This window comes from Danaus plexippus, chromosome 10, assembly GCF_018135715.1.
Source record: "Danaus plexippus chromosome 10, MEX_DaPlex, whole genome shotgun sequence".
Classification (NCBI taxonomy): Eukaryota; Metazoa; Arthropoda; class Insecta; order Lepidoptera; family Nymphalidae; genus Danaus; species Danaus plexippus.
In genome coordinates, this window is record NC_083543.1 from 4,993,805 (window position 1) to 5,021,418 (window position 27,614).

The 27,614-nt window shown below is 31.7% G+C and overlaps 4 protein-coding genes and 2 non-coding genes across 7 annotated transcripts; 2 read left to right on the forward strand and 4 right to left on the reverse strand.

Annotated features, from left to right (window-relative positions):
• Positions 1-407: 407 nt before the first annotated feature.
• On the reverse strand, positions 408-479 carry Trnaw-cca (transfer RNA tryptophan (anticodon CCA)). The gene has a single exon. It is a non-coding gene; the product is annotated as a tRNA-Trp (tRNA).
• Positions 480-4,239: 3,760 nt separating this feature from the next.
• LOC116767087 (probable cytochrome P450 304a1) lies at positions 4,240-12,453 on the reverse strand. The gene is made up of 9 exons (XM_032657255.2): positions 12,317-12,453; positions 10,347-10,595; positions 9,188-9,360; positions 8,209-8,481; positions 7,940-8,057; positions 5,922-6,102; positions 5,250-5,367; positions 4,978-5,119; positions 4,240-4,518 (listed from the first exon to the last, which is right to left on the reverse strand). The coding sequence occupies exons 1-9, from the start codon at positions 12,411-12,413 to the stop codon at positions 4,334-4,336; spliced, it is 1,536 nt and encodes a 511-aa protein (XP_032513146.2). The 5' UTR covers positions 12,414-12,453; the 3' UTR covers positions 4,240-4,333.
• Positions 8,890-8,961, reverse strand: Trnaw-cca (transfer RNA tryptophan (anticodon CCA)). Its single transcript has one exon. It is a non-coding gene; the product is annotated as a tRNA-Trp (tRNA).
• Positions 12,454-14,597: 2,144 nt separating the features above from the next.
• LOC116766852 (odorant receptor 13a-like) lies at positions 14,598-17,396 on the forward strand. Its single transcript, XM_061521561.1, has 8 exons — positions 14,598-14,773; positions 15,107-15,355; positions 15,428-15,696; positions 15,770-15,971; positions 16,056-16,155; positions 16,385-16,489; positions 16,557-16,718; positions 17,278-17,396. The coding sequence occupies exons 1-8, from the start codon at positions 14,622-14,624 to the stop codon at positions 17,326-17,328; spliced, it is 1,290 nt and encodes a 429-aa protein (XP_061377545.1). The 5' UTR covers positions 14,598-14,621; the 3' UTR covers positions 17,329-17,396.
• A 2,165-nt stretch (positions 17,397-19,561) lies between these two features.
• On the reverse strand, positions 19,562-20,394 carry LOC116766794 (uncharacterized protein C15orf61 homolog). 2 transcript variants are annotated; one of them, XM_032656898.2, is made up of 3 exons: positions 20,097-20,394; positions 19,845-20,023; positions 19,562-19,776 (listed from the first exon to the last, which is right to left on the reverse strand). In XM_032656898.2, exons 2-3 carry the CDS (start codon positions 19,996-19,998, stop codon positions 19,649-19,651), a joined length of 282 nt encoding a protein of 93 aa, XP_032512789.1. In that variant the 5' UTR covers positions 19,999-20,023; positions 20,097-20,394; the 3' UTR covers positions 19,562-19,648. The 2 variants fall into 2 exon arrangements, with proteins under 2 accessions (XP_032512789.1, XP_032512788.2); XM_032656897.2 differs by having other exon boundaries at positions 19,845-20,028.
• A 607-nt stretch (positions 20,395-21,001) lies between these two features.
• On the forward strand, positions 21,002-27,605 carry LOC116766728 (exosome complex exonuclease RRP44). The gene is made up of 15 exons (XM_032656795.2): positions 21,002-21,217; positions 21,292-21,620; positions 21,696-21,898; positions 22,488-22,714; positions 22,819-23,089; positions 23,179-23,349; positions 23,570-23,685; positions 23,793-24,048; positions 24,612-24,736; positions 24,861-25,031; positions 25,456-25,662; positions 26,075-26,295; positions 26,428-26,596; positions 26,874-27,014; positions 27,302-27,605. The coding sequence occupies exons 1-15, from the start codon at positions 21,161-21,163 to the stop codon at positions 27,557-27,559; spliced, it is 2,922 nt and encodes a 973-aa protein (XP_032512686.2). The 5' UTR covers positions 21,002-21,160; the 3' UTR covers positions 27,560-27,605.
• Positions 27,606-27,614: the final 9 nt, after the last annotated feature.

The following is a 27,614-nucleotide window of genomic DNA, read 5'->3' on the forward strand; positions in this document are numbered from 1 at the left end:
GCTCTCTTTCAAGACAACGAATTGGTATTAAAATCGATATATTGTATAATATTGTTTCCATAAGGTATTATAATTGAAAGTATTATAATGAAAAATTATTAATAAGAGCTAATGCTAATTTAAGTCTAGACCGCTTCATTGTAGTACATGTTTAAATATTTTGTTAACAATACGCTTAACCCAAGTTAATGATTCAAATTTCATAAATCACCAGACATTCTAGTATTGAATGAGAAACGGACAAGTAAAATTTGTGTTGCAATAAATCTTCATTTTATTTATTTTATAAGCAAATGTTTTAGTTATAGATTAATTTATAAATGTTTGTATATTATTATAAGAGAAGTTATAATGGACAAATTATTATTAGTTAAGTGTAGGTAATAAAAATAGTCAAAAATGTAAATTGACCCCGACGTGATTTGAACACGCAACCTTCTGATCTGGAGTCAGACGCGCTACCGTTGCGCCACGGAGTCATATGACTGAAATGCAATTTAACACTCCTGTAAGTTTCAATTTATTAGCTCTTTCCTATAAAACTAAAATACCTAATTCAGACGTTAATATAAAAAGTTTGCAAAACTTTGGAATACAAGTTTGTCTACATTTTTATTCTTATGACCGACTCTCAAATAGCCTAATAAAATAGTAAAGAAAACCTTTTTATATTTTTAAAGACTCGATGCTCTTCTGAAACTTATCATTTTCCTAAATTATGTGTTTATATAAGGAGAGACGAAACCTCTCAGCATTCCATGGATTGACCGTGCGGGTGCCGGGTCCATCGCGTAGCAGGAAGAGGAGCTTCAACAGTGCCTGGGACTTGCGATCCAGGTGTAGATTTAAGGGCCCCCTATCTAACGCGCGTTAAAAGCTCACCTCCACCCTCCAAGCTACTCTCTGTACCTTACCCAATTTAAAACGAACCTACGAGGGCTGCCTTCGACACTTGCTCCAAGAATGAACTGATGTTAGTTCTTGACAGGGCCAAGTCTTTAAGTAGGTTGTAGGGAGATTTGGCTGTTATACCTCTCGCTCCTACTTCTAACCGCGTACAAATTTGCAACGAACCTATTATTAGTAAGTTCGTTAGTGAGTTAGTGATACTTGTTGACCTTGATGGTATTGTCTTTGGGGACGTTGGTTTCCCAAGGAACCGTGAGCTCTATTAGCACAAAGCGCTTTAACATTCGCGAATATAAAAATATGTCTGGTCTGGACGCCGACGCACAAATATCCTCTGGATTATGTATTGCTTCTCATCTAAAATTGGTATTTTTTATCGTACTTCAATGACCTAAATTAATTTTTGCCTTCCGAATTTTGAACTAAAGATACATGTAAAAATAGTAGATTGCTAGTCTACTTCTAAAATGTATTTAAAGACAATATTTTTAAGAATATATTTAGATTATCAATAAACATGAGAAAAATTTAAATTAAAGGAAAGCTCTAAAGAATTACCATTTTGACTAAAATAATAAAAAAAATGTAGTTTCCTATTTTTCAACATAGAGATATCAGGTTCCATCATATAAGATGGTATATACATTTTTTTTTATTTGATTATGTTTGAGAAATATTCTAGGAAAATGTCAGAGAATATTGTTAGCGTAAAGTATAGAATGTTACTTACTTTCGACTGTGTTGTGTTTTTGCCGGAAACGTTTGCAGTGGATGAACTTAAAATATATTTTAAACAATACTAATCCCTTTTGCAACAAAATAGTAAATAATTAAATAGTATATAAATATAAGAAGCGTAAAGATTAAAAGAAGATATTGAATTTTTATGTTATATTCAATTCTCAGTTTCGAAGATGAAAGATGGATTTCAGAATAGATGGATCCCAGTTTGAGGAACGAGCAGTTTATAGTTTAGGAAAACTGTGATTCATCAAAAGGTTACAGAAATATTCTAAGTTAGCTAGCAGAACAGCATAATTTCTTAGCGATAAATGTAAGACACTTTAGTTCACCATTACAGTGATCAAATTAAATTTTGTAGCTCATTCGGTGGTGTTCTTGGTTCTATCCCGCGGAGGCAAACATGCCCCTGACTGTCTTTTGATTATATCTGATCCTGTCACTCTCCTTTGGTCAGAAGAAGGAAATAAATCGCTTCGCACTCATCGTAAAAAGTCATAAGTGTTACATAATTATCATAAATAAAGAAATCAATGGCGTACTTATCCGTTATTATAATAACTATAAATTCGTTATCAAGGCAACGAACAGATTAGTTGTATGAACTGAGGTTTGTATGAATTAAGGTTTCTTCACTTCTTTTGGATCGTAAAAAATCGCCTGGTTTTTTAGTTGTAACATTTCGTTTTCCTGTACCTAAATATAAGAACTCTTTTGTTAAAGAACTATTTTGATTCTCTTATCGATCTTTAAAACGATAAGCGTCTTTTAATCACGAAGTAAACTAGTTTATCCTTAATAATTAAAATTTATAAAAACTACAAACCATTTAACATCAAAAATCATTTAACAACATTTGTGTACAATTCCTTTTTTTATGTACCATTTTCGTAACTTTTTCGTACCTGAATTGGCAAAACGTACATCTGTGTGTGGTCACATTCTTTAGGGAGAATGAAACAAAACGGTCACGAATTACAGGCAGCCTTGCTAATAGCCAGATAAATATATTTTTATAATATGGACAATCATTTCTCCTCATTCCCAACGTTTTTATGTTACTTTAATTATTTTAGATATTATGTGTCAACAGAATGATGGAAATCGATCAGCATTAATATAAAACTGCTTTCGGGTCGAAATCCAAATTTGAATATATTTTATTACTTTCAGAATTCAGCACGCTACCGTTAAAATAAAATTAAAGCTTGCAGTTAATGAAGATATAAAATTTATGTAAATCATTTTATAAATAGAGTCGGAAATTGTCGATAATCGATAAATGTTTGCAAAACATTAATGAAAAAATAATGTAAATGTAATGTCTCTAGATTCTAGAACGAGAATTTTTTTTATCAATGTGTTAATATTTTATATTAATTATTAGTGTAATATAAAAAATGTTTTTCGCCCATTTTTGTTTTAAGTATCAATTAACATATTATAAAATATGTTTTAAATGAAAATTACATATTTAAAGATTAAATTTTTAAATGAACTTACATTTGTTTATTTAGCGATGTATTTCATTATTACGATTTTACGCTTTGATTTTACTTAAACTTATTAATATGTAGGTGCCTGTATGTTGGTATGAACTATCTTCGCTCCAGATTTTAGGCAAAGTAGTTTTTCAACTCACAAAATTGTTTAAAATTCTAAATAAACTCACGGTACGATTAGCACCAAGGTAACATTCAATCGAACCTCCTGTTGATTTTTTTTATACTATATAGCAAGAGATATATAAGGATTTGTCTTTCTTCCAAAACAAAACATGACAGGCTGACATATGTGGAGATAACAGAGGATTTAAAGGTTACTTTATATATTTTTAAAATTTTGGATTTCCAAAATACGACGACCAAATAATTTAAATTATTTGTATGCAAATGCTGTTAGGAGTCATTCAACTCTCATCGAAATCACATTATAAGGCCACAGAATTCTGACTCAACCAGTCAGTTGTTGTTTAAAAGATTTTGTTTGCGTTCAATTAGGCTCAATTCAGAAAAGAAAGAGGTTATTGTTATGTAGTTACTATATGACATTAAAAATCTATGTCGGAAGCGAAATCATTATCTAGACTGGAAAAGAATTGGTTCACAATAACATTATTTAATCCTTCTACGTTTTTGACTAATATAAAGGATAGAAAATAAACTTTTCTCCAATTCGAATCTCCCTCCAAATACCTACATCTCTTGGAAAGAAAATAAGGAGACGTCAGAGCTTTACTTTTAGCCAAGGGTACTTAATTTGTTTTAATGATACAGAAAACTCAATGTTCTACTTATTCAATAATGAAATAATAATATGTATATTCGGATATATTTTCCATAAATTTTCAAAGTGAGTTCATTTAAATACTTTGATATGATTAACATAGACCCGCAGTCTTAACCATTTGCTTTTAATGAATTTATTGTGCCCTTCCGGTGTCATGCTGCAACGCTTCCAGGGTGCCTATTTGAGACATCAGACGGCGCATTCAAATATGTTTATTATCCTAATTTTATTATGTTTAAAAGAAAAATAGGTCTCTTAAACTTTCATTCTGTGATGAATGTTGTATAAATAAAATACGTATTAAGAATTACTGTGTGTAATGTTATTGATCTATATTTAAGAATATAAAGTTTAATGTATTGCATATGAACTAACTTGTATTTATTTTTTTTCATTACGATCTAGGCGTGATTTTAACCCAGAAGTCCTTGATAGTTGTAATGATACCCTGAATTCTTGGAGCTGGTTTCTTCAAAGGTTTTCCCGTAACAGTTGACACATGAAAGGCTTGCATAAACGCTGAGAATACTTGGAACATCGACTGCCTTGCGTAAGTCTCTCCCGCACATAACCTTTTTCCTGCAATAATTGTTATCGTTATTCGTTGTTTTTTCGTATTTTTTTCGGCTTAGTTAAAAATATTCAATTATTATATATGTTAATGAAATTGGAGTATTTGTTTGTAATATTAGAATAACCGTTTTTACTATATGTATATGAATATATACGGTACATACACCAAAATATCATTTTTGACAATTTTTGTTTGTCTGTTTGTTCCCGCTAATATCTGAAATTGTTGGACCGATTTTGATGGGACTTTTATAGACAGGTAGCTGATGTAATGAATAATTGAGGCTACTATTTATCCTGATCCTGAATCCCGATCCTGAAATTAAGCGTTATCACGTGCGAGCGGGAGGCGGGGCGCAAACGGCGCATAAGATCTTTAATTGCTTTTTTTTGACTCGGTCGAAGTCGCAGGTAACAGTTAATATACTATATAGCAGTTAGATTAAATTTTTGTATATAATATACCTGATCCAAATGGAAGAGACTTGTCGGCAGACAAATTCAATATTCCGTTCTTAATGAAACGTTCCGGCCTGAAGTTTTCGGGATCACCCCATAATTTCTTGTCCATGTGTAAACTTACATAATTGAAAGCAACAACTGTATTCTGAAACAAAAACCGATCATATGTTGTTGAAATTCTATCATTGAAAACTGCCTTTTGAAGTTGAGATTGAGAATATCATGAAATATTTTCTTTGGTTTTTACGTAAGACATTCTTAAAACATTTCTGTACCTCTGGTATGTGATATTCGTCAATCGTAGTAGGCTTCACAGTCCGATGCAGCACTCCTAGTGGCACTAGAGTTTCAAATCTCATAATTTCTCTGATACAAGCTTCCGTGTACGGCATACTGTGGGAAAATGTACCATGATGATTTCTACATAAAAAGTTTTACTGCATAGCACTTCAAATATCGAAATTGCAAGAGTGATAATACGTTTTGTAGAACATGTAGCAAATGTGGTTCATATTGACTATGGGTTTGATACAAAAAGTATGTGTCAATCGACATTTAAGGAACTAAAGCAGAATTGTAGAACGACAATTTTCGTTACAAGTCCAATGGAGCATGTTAAAGAGAATCTCATAAAGAAACGATAGAAGAGACGACCCAATCAGATAAGTTGTTAAGAATAAATCATATCTACGTATTAAATCATATCTACGTAGTTCCTATAATTATTGTATATCATTAAAGCATTGTTAACAGGAACTCTATATTCCGTATGTAGCAGGTACTACTCTTATTGATGAGTTTTTTATTTCATATTTTTATATAGATGTTCATATACAAACACGTATTTGTCTCTTTACTCCAATTACAATAAAATTAAAATATGAAGTCTAGGATTTAATAATGAGTTAAATATTATATTTTATTAATAATGCTTCTCGAGTGCATACTTCTGCCGATCATCTAACGAGGGCATCCTATCTCGGCCAACCACTCGGTCAATTTCTTCGTGTATCTTGTCTTGAACTTCGGGTTGAATCAGTAATCGCTCCACCAGGAACGTAAGTACAGCCTGAACTGCACTAGCCGCGGGGAACATGTAGTCGGTGCAGATTAATTGGAGCTGTTCCACTGAAATAGAGCCAATAATTTGATAGATGAGTTTCGAAATTAGTTAATAGAATACTTTTTATTGTTCCCATGAATTATTATGAAGTTATAGATCAAGTATTATTTCTTAACACGATGAATCCGACGGTAGCCCTTCTAATAGATTTGAATGACATCCCTTGACTGATACAAGAGGCTTTTTAATTTTATTTTTTCCTTAACCGTCTTTATCTTTAAAACTTGTTCACCATAATTAAGTTGTCTTGCTTATGGTAAAAGGGACAAACGAGTAGACGGCATACCTGATGGGAAGTAGTTACCGTCGCCCATGGACCAATACAACATGATGTTTAAGATGCCTTGCTAGCCTTGGGACGAAGACAATGATAAAAGGATACTGATGGTCAAATGCTGTCAAATAGCAATGCCAATGGTCTGAACTGAGTTTTGAGTGTCGCTGGCACGGGATAAGGAAGGGCTCTCGATCTGACCAGCAGTTAAAGGATCTCCCTGGACCATATGCCAATGAAACACTCTTAACACCTCAAAATAGACTTAGGCTGATGCACTACGGAACGTCATTGCACACATCATCATCCCGGGAGAGGAGAAGTTGGTGGTAAAAAGGAAAGGGTTGGCAAAATAAAATCATTTATCTAAAATTAATTACTCTTTAGGGATAGCTATTTATTATATAAGGGGATTTTCTTGCTATGTTTGTAATATTCAGAATTTTACACAGGTGTATAGTTCATTATGTAATCAAAGGGATAATTTCGATCAGAAATGCAAAAAATGTCTTAAAAGGAACGGCAGCAAGATCTTCTTGCAATGGCATCTTATTTACATGAATATTTTGGAATATTGGTTCAAGAAGGATTTCATGACTAGAAATTGAAACTTAGTTGGTTATGTTGGCAATTCATTGAGTACTTGATAACTAACCGCTGTTATATACTGTTCCGTATAGTTTTAAGATCTGTCGAGCCTCGAGACTCAGAATGTTTACGATATGATGGATGGAAAATAAGCGATGGCACACGCTCTGATTGCCTCTTAAGGTGAGGATCAAAATCTTATTGGTGACAGTAGCATCTATCTAAGGTTATGGACAAGTGCAAACAAGAAAAAAATTTTCCTCGTATCATATGTCGGCTCTCTAAACTACGCAGTTTGAAAAAAACAACTCAGTTTAGTAATAGCGGTCTTGATGCTTTCCATAAATATCTGCTTCCCTTTGTTGTCATAAAAGCTTCTTATAAAGTGCAGGCATGGGAGCAGAAAAGACAGCAACACACGTCATTTTCCTTTACACTAGATACTTCTTTTAGCGAAAAACATCTTTAAAAAAGAGATGTCTCTTCTAGCCAATAAAAACGACGTCAGAAAAAATCAGTACATCACGACAAAATTAGATAGTTTTTATAACCACGTAAAAAAAGATACTTCCATGTAACATTGCGAAGGTCTATTAAAATTTTAATTCAGTTGATACTAAACTTTTGGTTAGTTAGCCAGAAAAAAAATGTACTACTTAAAATCTTTGGTAATTAATATAATTGAACTTAATTTTTGTTGAAATTTTTTTGAGTATTCTACAAGATATTAAAGCAATTTTCCAAGAAAAGTAATGTAACCGTTCTTCTTTAAAACCATTAATTTCAGAAAATTTTCTGATATTAATCTATTGGCTTACTGTGAAACTCAGCACATGAAACAGGGCCACGCTTGATTGTCAGAAACTTGACTGTTGAAACAATTTGTAATTTTTTTACACCAATCTAACGGGTTGATAGCCGACAGGTGTAGTACTGTATGCTAAAAGCTTATATGTATATTAATATAAAAAGTGAACTACCTGAAAAAGTAGAACGTTTCGTATCTTTTTCTTCTTCCTTCATTTTCTTTACGTATACATCTATAAAATGACGTAAATGTGTCGTGTCATATGTAGACATCTGATCTTTAATAATTTTCTGCAAAGTTGAAATATAAATTGTATTCTATTTAAACATGATGTAAAATAGACAATAACATTAACTTTTATCATGTGATAAAACTTTGCGAGTAAATAAATAACTGAGCATTTTAAATTAAAAAAGCCCGCTAATAACAAAAACTACTTACATTAAAAAAATCCAACAGATACTGGTTTCCTGAACGTAAATCATGGTATCCGCTAAGTTTTGGCATAAGGTCTTTTAGGCACGGCGTAAGTGATACAGCGCCTCCTAAATCGTTTGTGCCTCTTTGAAATTTAAGGGCATATCGAGAAAGTTCCCATAGTACTTTGTATTCAGATCTTGGCAATGGATTTCGGACGAGGACATGTAACATTCCATTAATAAACGGAACAGCAAAATAATCTTGTAGACATATTAAATCACCTTTAATTATAGCCTGCAATAAAAAAAAATTGTTAGGGCTTGTAAAAATATAATTCAAATGATAGCTTCAGTAGTAAAAATAGTAAAACACACATTCCTACAAATTACTTATTAATTATTTAGCATACTTAAATATGTATTTAAGTACGCTAATTTTCCCAAATATTTTTATTCCGTTTATTTCACTTGACATATCACCCCGAATGATTGCTACATTTAACATAATTATTTTCTACATTATAGATATTTTGTTACATCTCAATATTTTTTTTTGTATAAAGTTCTTTGTCTCCTGTCCAATAAACTATGTAAGTTTGACTCGTTTTGAATACTTTTAAATGAGTCAAACTTAAAATATAGCACATTTAATAATTGAGGATTTCTTAAATAATAAAAATTTCAAGGTATAAAAAAGAGACATTGACCCCGACGTGATTTGAACACGCAACCTTCTGATCTGGAGTCAGACGCGCTACCGTTGCGCCACGGAGTCATATGACTGCGTCACAATTTAACAGTCCTGTAAGTTTCAATCAACTTAAAATAAATGAATTGAATTACTCAGTTAAATATCTTCTACTTATATGCTTCCTTCCTAGCTTAGTTACTAAATTTCACCCTTCCTGTTATATAAATTAAAATCACATTATCTTTTTGTTGGTACCAAACCTCTATGAATGTATAGAGTATAATTTAAATAAGTTACTTAACAAAAATACCTTCTCAGCAGGATAATTAGGACCATATGTTGCCATATTAATCATTTCTTTTATATCGTTAGAAAAACATGTTTCCAAAGTTTCCTCACGTCTTCCGAAACCAAAATCTCTCATATAACGTAATGAGAATCTTCTTTGCACGTGCCAGAAGTAACCATCAGTAAAAAATATGCCTAAAAATAATGTTTTTTTTTTTAATTAGATTTTGTTCTGACATAGATAGAAAACATTATAGTTAAAAGCAAAAAGAATTATTTCACACTAAGTTATTTATTAATCAAAGTTATTTTTGTCTTTTCATACATAAAGTCTAGCCATTAGAATGTAGATTCACTACATTTGACTTTAATTTCGAGGCATGCTACAATGAAGCCTTTTTTATAGTAATGGACCTCAAAGTTGTATTTTAACAGTAAGAAATATGAGTTAGTTTGTAGCTTATAAAATGTAATCTACAGTGCTGTATACATATGAACCCTTGCAAACTGGTATGCGGAAAAAATAAAAAAAAAATTATTAATGACTGCCAGGTACATATACAATTTATGACTTTGAACTTTAAAAAAAAAATGTTTTTTCATTCAAAAAAGAATTGCAGTTTTGTCATTAACAATATGCGAGTCTTTTAGTACTTAATAATCGATTTACATATGTAGAAATTTATTTGTAACAGAAAAATTATAAACTATGACCTATCACATACGGAACAAAGAACTTGTTATCTGAGGTTATAGCAACGTGTCTCTGCTCTCAATTGGGAAAACATTATCAAATCTTTTGTTGCATTGTTAGCGCACAATCAATATTAAGAATTTAAGGACATTTTATATCCCAGGAAATATCAACTTATAATATTTATTTATTTATGTACCAAGAGTTACAAAATTAGTTACAAAAGAAAAGTGATGTACAAAGGATAACTTATCTCTTAAAAGAGATCTCTAACAGAAACCCTATTGATAAAGGAAACTAGACGAGAAAGCGTGGTGTAGGTACAATAAAAATAGAGAAGGAAAAAATAAAAAAAAAAATAAAGAGATTTATATATAAGCATATAATATAATCTTAAATTATACAAAAAAGGTAATTGGAACAAGTTAACCCATTAATTTGTTTTCAGAAAATTGTTGTGTTAAGAATAGTTTAAATGGAGTTTTACCTAATTTCTTCCAAAACGATCTAAGACGGGCGACCAAAAAATCAACGCGACCGTCAAATTCTTCACGATTGAGGCACTCCTTAATTAAATGGGGATCGTCTACTATGATTGTGACAAAATTTCCTAAGTAGAGACCCAATACTTTAGTTTTGTATTCCTTTGACAACATCTTAAAAGAAGCAGCCAAATTATTAATTTTTTTCAAAACAACGATCCAGTAGGCTCCGTGGATTGGTAGCTTTGGAGGTCCTGCAATAGAAGATTTAGACATATGGGAACAAATACATAATACTTCATGCAATATTAGTTCAGCACATTCGATTTAAATTACAATAAATTTATGGAGATGGAAAGAGAGTTGTTCTAATAAATTTATAACATAAAAAAACAAGGTAGTAATTTCTAATATATTTAATTAATTGGTACATATTGGAGGATTTTTACCGTTATTAAACAGTCGGCTTACGTCAATTTAATTTCACCTGAATAAAAACTATGTACGAAAAAGATAGGGATAAAAAGTCTTTTCTATATTAAGTAGAAAAATTTTATATTTAATTTTGTTGCATGTAACCACAAGTTACAAATGAATAGAGCCCTTTACGGATTGAACAATTCTAAATGAAAGAATGTTTTTTAATAATGATACATTCTTAAAATTTGTATAATAAGGTCTTTGCATACTTTTTAAAACCATCTTCATCGTCTTACTTATAAGATTTATGGAAGACAAAATTCCTCCAATTATTAAAAGGTCACTTAATTACTTATAATTTTTGCTAAATACGATATTAATAAGTTGAACGTTCCGACCGTAATTGTGATAATAACATTATGAGAGTCAAAAAAAATGTGATTAAGATCATTAAAATTTAATCGATGTACTCTATCAAAATATTTAGTACTACATAGATTAAAAACAAATTATTCTGTTAAAATTTTAAATAATTACTTAATATAAAAAGCATAAATAACTGATTTAGGTAGTAAATTGAGTTTTTTGTAAAGAGGCCTTCCTTTAAGACGAATTTATTTTAGGTATTTGTATCTCTTATAAACTCTTAATTCAATTAAACTTTGATCAGGTCTAAGAATGTGTAGGACTTTATGTGTAATTGCTTAAATAAATAATGTAGATTGTAATATGTTGATATCTACTTATTTTTGTACAAATTAAATACATTCAATGACAGTTAAAAAAATAATCCTTTGTGTCCAAAGAATAAGAAAATACATGATCTGCTGTCACGTAACAATATTTTTAAAATCTTAAGCCGACGTGTACACCTGAACATAAATGCCACGTGTGACTTTTACTTTTTTTAAATTGTAACGGACTTCAAAAAGAATGTCATGTCAATGTCAAATTGGTAATTTGTTTCGTTTTTCCAAAGTTACGAGTATTTATTAGAAGCAATAGACAAAGGACAAAAAATGTAGAAAGAAATCAAATACTTTAAATTCTGTCAGTCAGAAATACAAGAAGAAGATTTCAATGGACAAAGACACGACATTTTGAATCTATTTGGTGTAGGTCTATGTAATTTTATAAAGTTCCTTCGTGTTTTCTGCACACAGTACTCAAGATTATAACTCGTCCAATAAAAAGAAATGTTGACATTTCCAAAATATTACGCGATTTCACTTCGAATGAAGCCATAGCATAAAAAAACTTAATAAAGAAAAAAATGTACCAATTATGTTACTATGAGTGCCATCAAGTAAAATAATATAAATCTTATTTTGAAGAATGTTAGGTAAATTATAGTTATATTCTTTTGATGATTTAAAATAATTTATAAATAATGAAATGATTTATAATATATTTACTTTTTATAAATACAAAATTAGTTTAAATAATTAAATGAAAATGCTACCAATGTATTCAAGTAATTTTAAAATTAATATTTCTTCTTATTTGTATCCAAAATGAACTTTAAATGTAATTGTTTTCAAAAATTATTTCTTACCTGGAGGAAATTTGTCCGAAGGTCGTTTATACGCATTTTTAAAGCACCGTACACAATAGAATATAATAAAAAATACTAATATGAGCAATCCGATCATAATGAACTATGACACGCGACTACACTGGAATGGCTACTCTTAATATATCACAAAATGTATGATTTATTTAAAACCATCTCTTTATCTATTCGTAATATTCTTGTTTAATCAAATTATAATTAGTATATATCCACATTTCAATTGTCAAACATAATTAAACAAATGAAAAGATTACTAGCCTGTTAATTAAAGGATCAATACCCTTTATATTTTTATTATTAATTTAAAGTATAATTGTGTTCAAAATAAAATAGAGTTGTCGTGGTGTTTATGTATGAAAAATCAGAAAAATGTTAATGCCACGGGGCCTCCGTTCAAGAAGTCTAATCTTTTTAAAAGCAGTTGTTTAGCCTTGAGCCTTGAGGTTCAAGACAGATTAAAATTACAGCACTGTAGTGCACATTTTACATAGACAGATAAGTATAAAGAACAGAAGACTAAAAGAATAAGAGCGGCTTTCAACTTAAATCCGCCTTTATTGCTAAGTTGTTTAAAAGTTTTAAAGCTCCGCCTCTATTGCTAAGTTGATTAAAATAGAGGCGGATTTCACTTCAAATGTATGCCTTTGCATGTCTCTTATGATGAGGTAATTCAGCTGAACATGTATGGATGTTAAGATGGCTTTGAGAAAATATTCAGATACAAATATGATTACCATAAAAATTTTGTCGCTTGTGGTTCCTTTCATCAAAAGTTGTTTAGGGTGGATCTTTTATAAAATGTAATAATTTGGAATATACATGTACATGTAGTGATGAAAAAATCATTTATAAAGCATAATATATACTAATTTGTTAAAGCTTAATTAATAATTTTTTTCATGGTTGGCAAAGAGCTGCCGGTTCTCACACTCATCGGACAAAACGCAGCTATCACTTAACGCCGATCTTCTATATCTATGAGATGGTGGTACTTAACCGGTCGAGCTAGCCCATGTTCGAGCCGTAGTTACTTTACCACCTTGGCAATTAATTTTCTCCTTCCTCCTTATTACATAAAATTCTCCTTCATCTAAAAATATAAAATTTAATTTTGAGACTTTTATGTAAATTGGTAATTTGACAATAAATAAAACATACTCTCCGACTCTATCTCAATATTCCGTTCTGCCCTTAGACTGTTTTAGCACATATAAAAAATGTACGGGTACGCTTTTGAAATTTATATAATAAACGTCACTTTAACGACATAACTCTTGTATTAGTAGGGGACCCCACGTTGCTAAATAGGGATTTACTCGAGCATCATGGAGACCTACTGGGTTGCAAAGCTTGCATAATCAAAAGACACAAATGTTTAATGATGTTTACCTTTTCATTGGGGGGGGGGGGGTATACATTTTCAAAAAGGTAAAAATAACTGTTTCATAAGCATACTCAAGCTCCTAAGATATTTATACTTAATAGCATCCACGTCTTACGTATTTTTAATAGTTTATGTGTCCTAATCTGAGCGTTTACATGATGGGGGTGGTAGTCCGTAACGGTTGAAAATCAAAAAATAATTATCGAACTCGTCAGGTCTCCTGAGGGGACGTTAAGTGAACCTGAAAAAGTCCTCATTTAATAATCTAACGAATTGGTGTAACTCAAGCTTTCGGACGTTATCAGAATTTGCAAATAAAATAGAGCGTCAATAAAGGTAGGTATATGACATCTCCCTATACAATAAATTGCGACGTTTTTTAAGTTCTGAAATCCCCTCTATATAGCATGAATATCTAAAATTATTATTACTGTATTTTAATATAGTTACTTAAATCAAGATATTATTTTCATTTTATATATTATTCATTAATACAACTTATTTTTAATATTTACTCTTTGCTATATTTATAGTATTTAGTAATTATGTTTTACATAAGTAGATATTCCAAAACAAACTTTTTCTTTCCCAGCTACCTTTAGTTTTTATTTTGCTTGTAACTTACATGTAGCAATTTCACTTATACTTAATAATTTCATATCATTTTTTGCATGTATCGGTAAGTATTCCTTTTCGTCTTCGAATGTCGCAAATAATATAGTATTTTCTTTACGAACCTTCCCACGATTATATTGCAGACCAAGAAGTCAGAAGTATATAATAATTACGAACAAACGACTACCTTACTCACAACATCTAATTAATTACAAAGTTTCCCCTTTCGATTTAATACATTTCTATTTGAATCGTTCTTGAAAGGAGACTTATGTTAGTACTCTAATCATGGTCTGGTTTAAAGCGTTAAAATCATTTTTCTTTAAAAAAAAATTTGACTTCAAGTCGCCGTCCATCAATCTATACGATTTTCATCCTCAAATAAGAATTTTTCTAATGTTAAACGGCATTTTTTTTAATAACACTGACTCCAAGCTCAGGTAATATAAAGGTTACCATTAAATTAATGTAATGAAAAAAACGGTAAATACGATCGCACACGAAACGTAAAATGTGTTACATAATTGACCTAAAAATAAACTCTGCCAAATCATAAGAGATTAAGATAAATTCTAATTATTTTTTAAAAATTTTAATGTATACTGCATTCTATGACAAGAGATTGTGATTATGAAAACAATTAATTTTTCTTACATTCTTAATAGTTGAATATAAAATTCTCGTCTGTTATACGAATTATTTTAAGTGTGTGAGTGTAATTGAGTTGAAGACTAATATCATTTAAAATCATAATTGAAAGATCTTTTTTTCAGATTTTTTTGGCCTATTATTACACTAGGTTGGTCCATAGTAGGTATATCATTTGAGTTGATGTTTATTTATCACGGAGTAACCGTAGCAGATTACTCATTTGCAACAGAATGCTTCTGTTACTTTCTAATACTTGGCACTGTACCTCTTGTTTTAATGAGCATATTATTTAACAGAACTAAAATTTTGATTATCTTAGAGTTAATGAACAAAGATTTTTTGTACGTTTCATCATTGGGGCTGAAATACAGGTATTGTTACAAAAAATAATCATTTGGTATAACGTGTTATTCAAAATAACTTCATAATCATGTTTATTTCAGGGATATTTTTTTAAATGGGCAACTTTTAATATGGCAGCTTTGTGTTTTGTGGTTTTGTTTCGCTTCTTACCTCATAATGATGTACTTTTTATCACCCATATCAGTGCTCATTTACCAAAGTCTATTCGCTACTCAAGACGAAAATACAGTGAGGCCACTACTTTTTCCATTTTGGTTGCCAAAAGACGACCCATATAAGTCACCGAATTATGAAATCTTTTTGCTTATGGAAGTATTAATTGCTTGTTTGCTAATTCAAACGTTTTGCGGTATGACGAGTTTTCGACTTATCCAATAAAGATTTTGCTGTTAATATAATGCTACAATTAAGAAAGTTTTCAGTTTTGGTGTACATGATTTTTCACGTGTTGTTGCACTGCTTCTATATGCTGAGTATTATTATCTTGGACTGCGAAGCTCTCTTTGGAGGTCTTGATGAAAGTGTTGTAAAACTGGATAGGTACAATGTTCGCAGGTTGGAGGTCCAACATATTCTTAATAACAGAGTAAAAAGAATTGTCAATTGGCATGTTTTGATATTTCAGTGAGTTATTATATCATATGATAAAACAAAGAAAATAATAATTAATCACTGAACAGTTGTTCAGGCAAAAGTTTTTTTCTTCAGATATATACAATCAGTTTCATCAGTTTTTGGTCCTGTTCTGGTTTATCAAGTGTCTCTTAGTTCTGTAGCTATCTGTCTAGCGGCGTATCAAGTAGCCCATGTAAGTACAAGTACCTGCATAATTGACGCTATCCATAGACGATTTTTCTTATAAACGTTTCATTTCTCCAATATACATTTCTTTCTTTGTTCTAATAATTTTCGTAACCTTGTAACTGAATCGTTGCTTTTCTTCCTAATACAAATATAAAACCGAGAAGATTAAATATATTTTTAAATATATGTATAGGATTAAGGCTCTAACTTTATGAATTGTTTTTTTACTTTAGAACCTGGACGAAGGTAAATTTAATATTATTTTCGTGACATTATTGACTGCAACCTGTCTGCAGCTATGGATACCGTGTTATCTTGGGACACTCATAAGAAATAAAGTACGATAATATGCTATTAATGAATATAGTAAATTGTTGATATGACTAACTGATTTTATAACTTAAGGCTTTCACCGTGGCTGATGCAATTTGGGAGAGTGGTTGGAACGAAACGCCTCTTTCGTTACTAATTAGAACAGATATGATGATAATTATTTTACGCAGTCATAATCCTATAACTATAAAATTTACGGCACTGCCAAATCTGGAACTAGAGACGTTTTCGTCTGTAAGTATATATATGTCTGTAAAATATTATATATGTTTGTATTGTTTATGTTTTAAAATATGAAATGTTTAAAAATAACGCTGCTCACGTTTTTACATCTTATCCAAAACAAAACATTTTGGCACGTGAACCCTTATCTTTTTTCCACAGCTTGTAACAATTTTTTTTATGAACTTTTAATGTTCAATTAAAATTATACTCAAATACACATAAAATATATCCTTATTAATGAGCCTAGAAACTATTCTTATTTATTAATATATTTAAAATTTTAATGTTCAAATTACGTGAAGATTTCTCAGTTCCAAAACCCCATTGAGTTATTTGAATTTGAGGACTTGGCCATATTAATAGAGAGGTTATGTGATAACATTTAACATATGACCTTATTTGTGAGAAACATGTTGTACTTATGTAGACATATTATGACTGTCTACGATAATATTGTTGCAAGATACAAAATTATATTGTAGTAAACATAGACATTAAATAAAATAGACTAAGTCGCAATTGCCGTAATTATATTAGAACAACATACGTTTCATTTGGTTTGTTACAGATTATGGGTACTTCATATTCTTACTTCAATATTTTACGTCAGTATAAATAGTTTTGATGACCGTCATTCAACAATTACTTGAATTGTATGATAAAATACATAAATAAACTTACGTTTTATTTATAGAGTTTTAATAAACATCGTTTATCGGTTATTCACAAGGAAGCGAACACATGAATTTATACAGGAATTTATGTGATAATGTCTCCTCAAAGACAGTCTTCCTCCCTAGAATTTAAGTCCAAATTCTTGGGGAAAACCCAATTAGGTTAAAATTTTAGTTATAGTGTCATTTTTTTTTTTGGGTTTCTCTTAACCATTTGCTTCTTTTCGTGCATAAAGCTATCGTAGTAAAATTGTATGGACCTTCATTGTGTCTGCGGTAAGGGACCGAATACACTTGGAGACTTTAAAAATCAATAACTATTTCATTACTATTATTTTTTTTATCCCAACATCAAACTAATTCTTTGACTACGAGTTAAAATGTTCATTGGTAGAGATTTCGCAAGACGAAAAATTTTGTGTGTAGCAATTCATAGAATTAACCATACAAACATAGTTTTCAAGGAGAGAGTTTCAGTTTTATAAACCCTGTGCTTGTTTGAAAACATCTATAATAATACAAATAAAAAAAATATTGAATACCTCTGTATTCGCGAATTTTAAAGCGCGTTAAGTTAACTGATCTTACGGTTCCTTGGAAAACCAACATTCCCAAAGAGCATGCCATTAAGGTCAATAAGTATTACGAGCTCATTAACGAACTCACCAAAAATAGGTTCATTATAAATTTGTATGCGGCAGAAGTGGGAGCAAGGGCTAAATATACTCTTCAATCTACTGAAGGACTTGGGTCTGTCCAGAACTAACATCAATTCATTCTTAGAATCAACTTCTATGGCGGCCGTAGTAGGTTCCTATCAAATTTGGTTTGGTAGAGAGAAGAACTTGGTCGGTGCAGGTGAGCGTTAGACGCGCGTTGGATAGGAGGCCTTTAAACCTACACTTGGGTCGCAAATCCCAGGCACTGTTAAAGCTCCTCTCCCTGCAACGCGATGGACCCGACACTCTGAAGGTAAATCCATGGAGTGTTGAGAAATTTCGTTTATTAAATAATAAAAATAAAATTCCAAAGGATAAGAAGAGCCGAAACCTCTCAGCATTTCATAGAATCACCGTGCGGGTGCTTGTGTTAAATGTTTATTTTTAGGCGTAATTTCTTGGCGGCTGTGTTGTGCTTTTCTAGCATATAGTCTTTCTAAGTCAGAAGCGTTCTGGGACTTTTTAGTGATGTTGGTCGTAAAACGGAGTTATGTAGTCCATTCGCCATAATGACGTATTCCAGTTTATTACTAAATCATTCAACTCCGACTGAAATATCATGTGTATTTCTGCATAAACAGTAACTGTAAATAGTAACCGAGGGAACATCTACATATATAATTTTATATTCCTGCTATATAATTTTATATTCCTGCTTCTGAATGAAACCCACTGTTTTAGTGAGATAGAAGTAACAATCATTTTCGTGGTTGGATGGTTCCGTCCATATCAATGGCGTCAAATACAAAAATGTTATTTTACCAACAGCCCAGGGGCTTAATGCTTTTCTAAATCATTCGGAAAAAACGTGAGGAGCCCATTTTTTATTTTCGTGCGCTATCGTAAAATTTGAAAATAAAATTATATACTTTTTTAGTAATTCTAATATGGGACATTCTTTTTTACATGTAATAAATTTACCGCAAACATTAAAAAAAGTCAGGATGAACTTTAAACCATCTTCTTGAAAATATCTATGATTTTGAAAATCATATGTTTACGTAGTTTAACATTAAGATCATTAACCACATCAAAATTTATATTGAATTAAGAATCAGCTTGTGAGCAGTCCGAAAATAAAATGTAATGATAATTTGAGTTTTGGACACGATTAAAACTAGTTGGTTATTATCCTTATAAGACAATATGAAACTCATTGGAACTGCATAATTATTTTTTTTGTAAACTATATTTCAGGAATATCTGCAGTCGTTTTTAACTACTTTCTGAGTCAATAGGCTGTAAATTGTTTGCAAGTTTTAAGTGCGTGATTTCTATGTTTTTGTTTTCTTTCCAGATATACATGATACTTATATACTATACATGATTTCTAGATATACTATACATGATTTCCAGATATACAGGGTACTTTCGTTTTTCATTAAGTCATAAGTGGGCTGGGTTTTGGGGGCTTGTCATCTGTTTTACTGTTCGAGGTTTAAGCAGTAATATTCAATGATTATCATTATACAATGCTTGAATTATTTTATTGAAGTTTAGTCTAACTAAATTTAAATTAAAAATATTTACAATAAGAACATGTCACTCAGTGCAGTGATCCTTTATGTTCTGGTAATAAAAAATAAATATTAACAGGTCCTTTTGATGTATAAACCACTTCTGTGTGCCGAATCAACTGGGTTGCAGCAAGACCATATAGTAGACAAGGTATACCTGAATTGAAATAACAGTGAAATGAATGAAAGAAAAAATTATGGTATAATGTCTAATAACCAACTTACCAAAGTTAACAATCTTGATTACTCTCATAAATCTATCTGAGATGACTAAATCTTCTTCAGCTTTCCTTGAACAATGATATTTGATGTATGGAAAACAACCCGTTCTCAAAATCTGGTAATTAGATTTTCCTACTTTCCAATTAAAGTTTGACATTCCAAACTGATCATCTTTTACACTGCTGTACTAGAGAAAATCACATTGAATTAAAGCTTTAATTTAGTTTCTAGTAAAGCTTTCATTAATACTATTACCTTAACGAAATAAGACGTCCAAGGAGGTTCTTTACATTGAGCTAAGTAAGCTGTAAGGACTTCAGACGATGTAGGCTTCGATGAAAAATACCTCATCCGAATAACGAAAAAGGATATTTTCATATTTACTCTTACACTTGTGTACATATTTACAACATACTACAATGATATAAATATTCGTGAGTCATCAAATATTTGTAATACATATATGTGAAGCTAAAAAATCATTTTCAAAATAAAAAACATTCATAAAAGTGTTGTTAGGTAATATCCGGATGGCAAAGCTGTATTAACAGCTGATCGGATGACAGCTGACACTTGACAGTAGATAAAATTGTTATATATGAAAAGCGTTTGGATCTACATTTCTTGGATTGCATTATGTATTAATGTAAAGTAGTTTCATAAATTTATTAAAAAAATAATTTTTAGTGCTGAATAAAATTATGAAATATATTTTGTAGTGTACTGATATATAAGCAAAAGTATATATATGTACATAAATATGTCTTATCCGTATCTATACATTACATATTGTAATATGGTTACTTTACGCATTACCGAAGTTTATCAAATTTTATTGAGCATAGATGTATGTTTTGATATTCATATTTGTATAAATACATCAACACTCTATATTTTGATATTCTAGAAATTTAATCCTTAGCAAGATTTTATTATCTTAAGTGTCAGTTTTGGTATTTTTGAATAATTTTAATTTTACTTACTTTGTTTATGAATAAGTGATATAAAATATTTTATATTTTCTTTAATATTTAGTAATAATAGAAAAGATTGTACCTATAACTAAATAAGTCTTAAGTAAAAAAATAATAAAAAGTGGTGATAATAACGATATCTAAAATCTTAAATATTATTGTGTTAATGTCATTTGTTAAACTGTCAAAGTGTAGTTGTATTGAAAGTTGGAACTATTATTTTAGTAACTTGTATCACTATTAAAATGCTATAAAATCTTTTATTATATTAATGTCAATGTTACAAAATAACCATCTCTAATTCGCTAATTGTAAGTTTTGATTTGTACAACGACACAGTAAGCCATGCAGTGGACTACAAAAACTTTTTTAACAAAAACAAAACGCGGCAATGTTTTGAAAGTAAGGTTATATTTTGATTTTGACTTCAACAGAATCAAAAGTTTGAACATACTAAAATACTGTTATGTTTTCAGATTGTAAGGGAGCACTATTTACGTGATGATTTGCTATGTGGATCTGCTGTGTGTCACATTTGTCCCCATAAAGACGATGAGATTGTATTAGACACTAAACCAGAATCCATTTGCAAATTATTTGATTTTGAACATTACCTAGTTCTTGACACCAACGTAGTCCTTCATCAGATAGATGTTTTAGAAGAAAATGCTTTGAAAAATGTTATAATATTACAAACAGTTCTAGAGGAAGTAAAGCATCAGAATACTGCTATTTTTCAAAGACTGTTAGAAATAGTGGGAAATAAGAATAGGAAATTTTATTCCTTTGTGAATGAACATCATAAGTAAACTCTCTAAACTATTACTTTATGTAAAATTTTATGTATGTGTGCATAATTGTCATAATTTTTCTTTTCAAGAGACACTTATGTGGAAAGAAATCCTCATGAAAAACAAAATGACCGTAATGATCGTGCAATCAGAAGGGCAGCATCCTGGTATGCATCTCACTTGTTGTTATCAAAGAGTGATATTGATGGTAAAATACCTAAAATTATTTTGCTCACCGATGATGAGAATAACAGAAAGATTGCTCAAAAAGAAGGAATTGTTTGTTGTACAGGTATAGCAAATACTTTTGACTATATGTATACATGTATACAGTATGTAAATAACCTTTTTAATACTTATTTTATTGTGTAAATAAGATATTGATGGTCTCAATGAAGTGGAAAGTTAAAGAAAGGTAGTGATTATGAGGTTTCCACTCTTAACTAGAGGAACATTGAAATTATCCTCTAAAAACATACACTCTATCTTTGCTGACATATTGTACACATTGCTCAGCGGTTTTGCCATTGGAGGATAAATTGCTACATACCCTATGACACTACATTCAATAATGTCCTAGACTGAAATCTGGCTTCTTAGAAACACATTTAGGATGGCTGTAACTTATAGGCCCTTGAGTCCCATATCTTAGGTTAAGGTTAGGTGAAAAAAATATCACAGTAATCACCCCTTTTTACATAATGAGACCTATAGTGAAATGAGCTACATACTTAGAAATGAGATTTGCCTACACATAGGAAGGCATCTATCACAGTTTGAAGTTAAATTCGATATAAAAAGGGGATTATTTTAAAATATGTAGGATAACTTCTTTTTGCCCTTTATGTATGTAGCTGAAATCTTGATATTATTCTTTACAGTCAAGGAATATGTTGAAAATATCACTGGATATCCTGGTTTGGTTGATAAATTATCTAAGAATGTTATACCAGAAGCCTGTTCTAAGGATGCATTATATCCTGCTCACTTAACACCAAGTCAGATCCATTCTGGTATAAGGGGCGGGAAGTTATATCAAGGAACATTTCATGCATCCAGGGATAATTTCCTAGAGGGTACAGCAGTTGTCAGTTCTTTTGATAAGCCTGTAAGTGTTTGTTTATTTATTTCAATAAATGGTATTACCATATAATAAAAATAAATAATTTATTTATTCCCCTTTATTCATATAATATATATTGTTGTCAATAGATTCTTCTACAAGGTCACAGTGGTATCAACAGAGCTATAGACGGCGATATTGTTGCTATTGAAATTTTACCCAAAGAAGAATGGAGAAAACCAAGTGACATTGTTCTGGAAGATAAGGCAGATGATCCGGGTGACACGCTCGAAGAAGAGACTCTTCTTAATACTAAGGTGGACAGTGAAGATGAAATAACACCAACTGGAAAAGTTGTTGGCATTATAAGAAGAAAATGGCGACAGTATTGTGGTATTCTGCTGCCGAGTAAATTTCCAGGTATGTTCTAGACATAATGAATTTTGGTACCTTAAACAATATTAATATTTGTTACGTGGGTGTCGGCAATATAATATCTATTTATACAGGAGCCACGAGACATCTGTTCACCCCAGCTGAAAAAAGAATTCCCAGAGTTCGAATAGAAACCCGTCAGAGTGATATACTTATTTCTCAGAGGATTCTGGTTGCATTGGATTCTTGGCCAAGGAACAGTAGATATCCGTTAGGACATTTCGTAAGGTCGCTCGGCCCTATAGGTTTGTTAATTATTGGGATTCTAATTATGTACAAGAAAATTTGTTTAAAATACCCACTGTTATTTTGCATCAATTTTTTTTTTCATTAACACAAATTACATATATGTCTAATTAGAAAGTAAGCATAATTTAGAATTTAATTGATTTCTATATTAAAAATATTTAAGTATGCTGTTTATTGTATAGATTTTTAAAACATACTTACTACATTTGTATTCAGGTGACAAAGATGCTGAGAACGAGGTAATTTTACTGGAACATGATGTACCTCATGCAAGATTCAGTGAGGCGGTGCTGGCTTGTCTGCCCCCAGATGACTTCAAAATACCGGAAGAGGTCTGATTTTTAAACATATGTCATAACTCGGTGACTGAATTCCATACTATTACCATATAAGCAAAATAGCAATTGTTTTAAATAAAATTCTATACAATATGTTTCAGGAGATAAAGAAACGGGTTGACTTGCGTTCAATATGTATATGTTCAGTGGATCCTCCCGGCTGTACCGATATCGATGATGCTCTGCACGCGCGGCCGCTACCAGGTCTGTCGCCGGACGGCTTGAACACTTACGAAGTGGGAGTTCATATCGCGGATGTCACTTACTTCGTGAGACCTAACACTGCCCTCGACAGGGAAGCAGCGGCCAGGTCCACTACAGTTTATTTAGTGGACAGGAGAATTGACATGGTCCCAGGTAATTAGTAAGGATTTTCCATATATTCAATATATAATACAAGAGAATTATATGTGGTAGTTTACATATTTGATTAATGTGGACGAGCAGTGGGTTTGGAGAGAGATATACCACTCACACAAATAAGTTTAAAACCAGTCATAATTTATCACATTAAGAAGAGTGAAATTCAATTTCTATTGTCACATACAGTTAACAATCTATAGATACAAATTAAATTGGAGTGTCTGTTTGTAATATGGAAATAACTGTTTTTTACTACATGCATATATACAAGGTGCATACACCAAAATAACCTTTTTAACAAATTTTGTCTTTGTCCGTTTGTTCCGGCTAATCTCTTAACATGACAGGCATAATAATGGCAGGTAACCGTTCTTACAAGGAGTAACTTGGGCTACTTTGTATCCCGATCCTAATATTAAGCGTTAATGTGTGGCGGGGCGCCTGCGGTGCCGAAAAGATTTCCTTTGTTTTTTATTTTACACAAACGCAGTCGCGGGTAACAGATAGTAGTAGTGATAAATTTCCATATCCTAATCTTTAAACTTATTCCTTTTTAGGTCTTTTGAGTTCGAACTTATGTTCTCTGCGCGGTGGTGAAGAGAGGTTGGCTTTTTCATGTGTGTGGGTTGTCGATGAGAACGCTAATGTTTTGTCAACCAAGTTCCATAAGAGCGTTATAAAGGTAAGTGTTTGTGTACTGCGGAAGTCCTTGTCTGTGTTCTGTGGAAGTCCTTGTTTCTTTGTGTTTATTTGTCTTATATATTATTAAAAAATATTGCTATATTTCAATTCTATAAATATTCCAGTCTTCATCGGCTATGACGTATGAGGAAGCGCAAATAGCAATCGATGACGCAACCAGATGTGACGAGATCGCCTCGTCACTGCGAACACTGAACTCTTTGGCTAAAAAGTTAAAGCAGAAGAGACTGGACAATGGCGCTCTCTTGCTGGCGTCGCCAGAAATACGTTTCCAGGTGAAATAATCTATTAATTAGAATCTTATAGTATGGAATAAAAATTGATACTACCGGGACTCCAACTAGTTACAGTTGGGGCAAAGCTAATGTTACTTTTTTAAATCAGCTTTTACACCAACAAATCTGTGGATACAATTTTTCTCTCCTATATTTTTTAGGAATTTAATTGTTCGTTTCATAACTAGTTTTCATAATTTATACACGTTCACTTAGTGACGGCCATTTTATGTTTGAGCAAGTTTGTGTTGCCTATACCAAGAACTATTCGGTTGTTATTTTTACTCATATATAAAGTATATGTGTCCATATCAAATGATAATTTTATATAAATTGACATATTGAGCTGAAACTTCAGCTTGTATTGCATTTATAGCAGGACATGAATTTTCTGAAGTGACGTCACTCAAAAACTTTTTTTAAGGTCGACTCCGAGACCCACGATCCCATAGAAGTCCAGGCAAAGAAGATAATGGACACTAACTCTATGGTGGAGGAATTCATGTTGTTGGCGAACGTGAGTGTGGCTGAACGTGTGGCGGCCGACTACCCGCGGTGTGCGCTACTCAGGAGACATCCGTCGCCACAGCCGCACAGCTTTGACACGTTCCTCAAGGCTGCCAGGCAACAGGTCAGATGACATAACGGACACTATTATATAGCACATGTTTTGTAGTGTAGGTTATTTTCTATATAAATTTAATGCTTATGATATATACGATAATTTAATGCTTCGAATGTGACAATATCAGTGAGTACTCGTACTAAAATGTATTCACCTTTTTATAGTTGGTTTATATTAGAAGATTATATGTTCAATTTATATTTTATATAAATTATTAATCTATTAAAGCCAGCAAAGAAGTTATTTTTACTTGAATTAAATGACTGATGAACTTGGAATTGACGGTACAAATTAATGAATTTCAATGGAGTTTCAGTGGAATTTAGGCGTTTTGTAGGAACAACAAACCTTTAGGCAGAGTACACACGGAGGGATGAAACAGTCTCAATGTTTGAAATCGCTTGAAAATATTTTCCAGGGCTTCGAGTTGGATGTATCGACGAATAAGTCGTTCTCAAAGTCCCTCAACGAAGCTGTGATACCCGACCGTCCGTTCTTCAACACTCTCCTCCGTATAATGGCGACCCGCTGTATGCAGCAGGCCGTGTATTTCCCAAGCGGGACTCGAACCCAGGAAGAGTTCTACCACTATGGACTGGCCTGTCCTATTTACACACATTTCACATCGCCAATACGCAGGTATTCAAATTTATATCAAACTAATTTCCGCCCCAGATATAAGATGTGTGATAGAAATATTATTACTTTATCTATAATTATTATTAACTTCACTATTGAAATAATTATATTCGTACATTTGTTTGTACTCAGATATGCAGATGTCATAGTACATCGTCTGCTGGCGGCCAGTATAGGCGCGGACGTGAGTCACGCTTCTCTACTCGACACTAAGGCGGCGGACGCACTGTGCGACAACCTCAACTACCGACACCGACAGGCGCAGTACGCGGGTCGCGCGTCTGTGGCGCTCAACACGCATGTGTGTACCACGCTTAGTATGCCTAAATATATATATATATATATATATATATATAATAACGAAAATATAGGTCTCCATCCAATCTTCAATAAAATTTATAAAGAAAAACTTCATACGAATACCCTGTATAAGGCACAGCAAATAATATCGATACCGAAAAATTTGGAATAATATTTGTTTAAGTATTTATATGTCATATTGTTATATTAATGGTGTGACATGTTTGATGAAGACATTAACTTGATGACGAGGTATTAATAGATCGTTTTATTTTCAGATATTGTTCAAGAATCGCGAAGAAATCGAATCGGCGGTGGTGCTTGCTGTGAAACGAAATGCGCTGCAAGTTCTTATACCTAAATACGGACTTGAAGGACCCATATACCTCCCGTCCGATAAGTTCAGATACAACGAAGAGGTTAGTTGACATTTACTTCACTCATTAAATTGCTCAGGCGATACATTTTGTTACATCAAGTGTTTGACAGCCAATAATTGCTCTGTTAATATTCTGCAGACGATCCTAAACTATTTATCAACGAAATATTTCTCAAAAATACTTTTAAAACATAAAACAAATATAATCAAATACAATATAATATTAATATACAAACCATTCATAAAATCAAGAAAATTTATTTTAGCTTAATGTGATATTAGTTTGTGAATGTGTATGGAGAGGTTAAAAAATTTTTGAAATTCCAGGAGCACGTCCAAATCTGCGGTGACGTCATCTTGCGTACGTTCGACGAACTAACCGTCCGTCTGACGTTAGACAGCACTAACCTACAACACAGGAAACTAGTTTTCCAACTGGTGAAGCCGAGCATACCGGGAGTAAGTTACACTGCTCAGGAGCAAGTGGAAAAAATGGAAATCGTCGAAATAGACAAAAAGGAAAACGAAAAGAAAAGAAAGGAAAGCAAAGGCGGCAAAAACAAGAAAAAGAAATACAAGAAATGACTTGAATTGTTTTGTATGGTTATTATTAAAAAACGTTAACACTGCATCTGTTGTT

Coding starts and splice junctions, on each gene's coding strand:
- LOC116767087 (XM_032657255.2), bottom strand. CDS start 12,413: ATGATCGGATTGCTCATATTAGTATTTTTTATTATATTCTATTGTGTA. Junction 9,361..10,346: donor ATCGTTTTGGAAGAAATTAG/GTAAAACTCCAT, acceptor CATTATTTTTAG/GCATATTTTTTACTGATGGT. Junction 6,103..7,939: donor GAAACGTTCTACTTTTTCAG/GTAGTTCACTTT, acceptor GCTCTATTTCAG/TGGAACAGCTCCAATTAATC.
- LOC116766852 (XM_061521561.1), top strand. CDS start 14,622: ATGGTCTGGTTTAAAGCGTTAAAATCATTTTTCTTTAAAAAAAAATTT. Junction 14,774..15,106: donor AACACTGACTCCAAGCTCAG/GTAATATAAAGG, acceptor TCTTTTTTTCAG/ATTTTTTTGGCCTATTATTA. Junction 16,719..17,277: donor AACTAGAGACGTTTTCGTCT/GTAAGTATATAT, acceptor GGTTTGTTACAG/ATTATGGGTACTTCATATTC.
- LOC116766794 (XM_032656897.2), bottom strand. CDS start 20,243: ATGTACACAAGTGTAAGAGTAAATATGAAAATATCCTTTTTCGTTATT. Junction 20,029..20,096: donor GGACGTCTTATTTCGTTAAG/GTAATAGTATTA, acceptor GATTTTCTCTAG/TACAGCAGTGTAAAAGATGA. Junction 19,777..19,844: donor AATCAAGATTGTTAACTTTG/GTAAGTTGGTTA, acceptor ATTTCAATTCAG/GTATACCTTGTCTACTATAT.
- LOC116766728 (XM_032656795.2), top strand. CDS start 21,161: ATGCAGTGGACTACAAAAACTTTTTTAACAAAAACAAAACGCGGCAAT. Junction 21,218..21,291: donor AACGCGGCAATGTTTTGAAA/GTAAGGTTATAT, acceptor TTATGTTTTCAG/ATTGTAAGGGAGCACTATTT. Junction 22,715..22,818: donor TCAGTTCTTTTGATAAGCCT/GTAAGTGTTTGT, acceptor TGTTGTCAATAG/ATTCTTCTACAAGGTCACAG.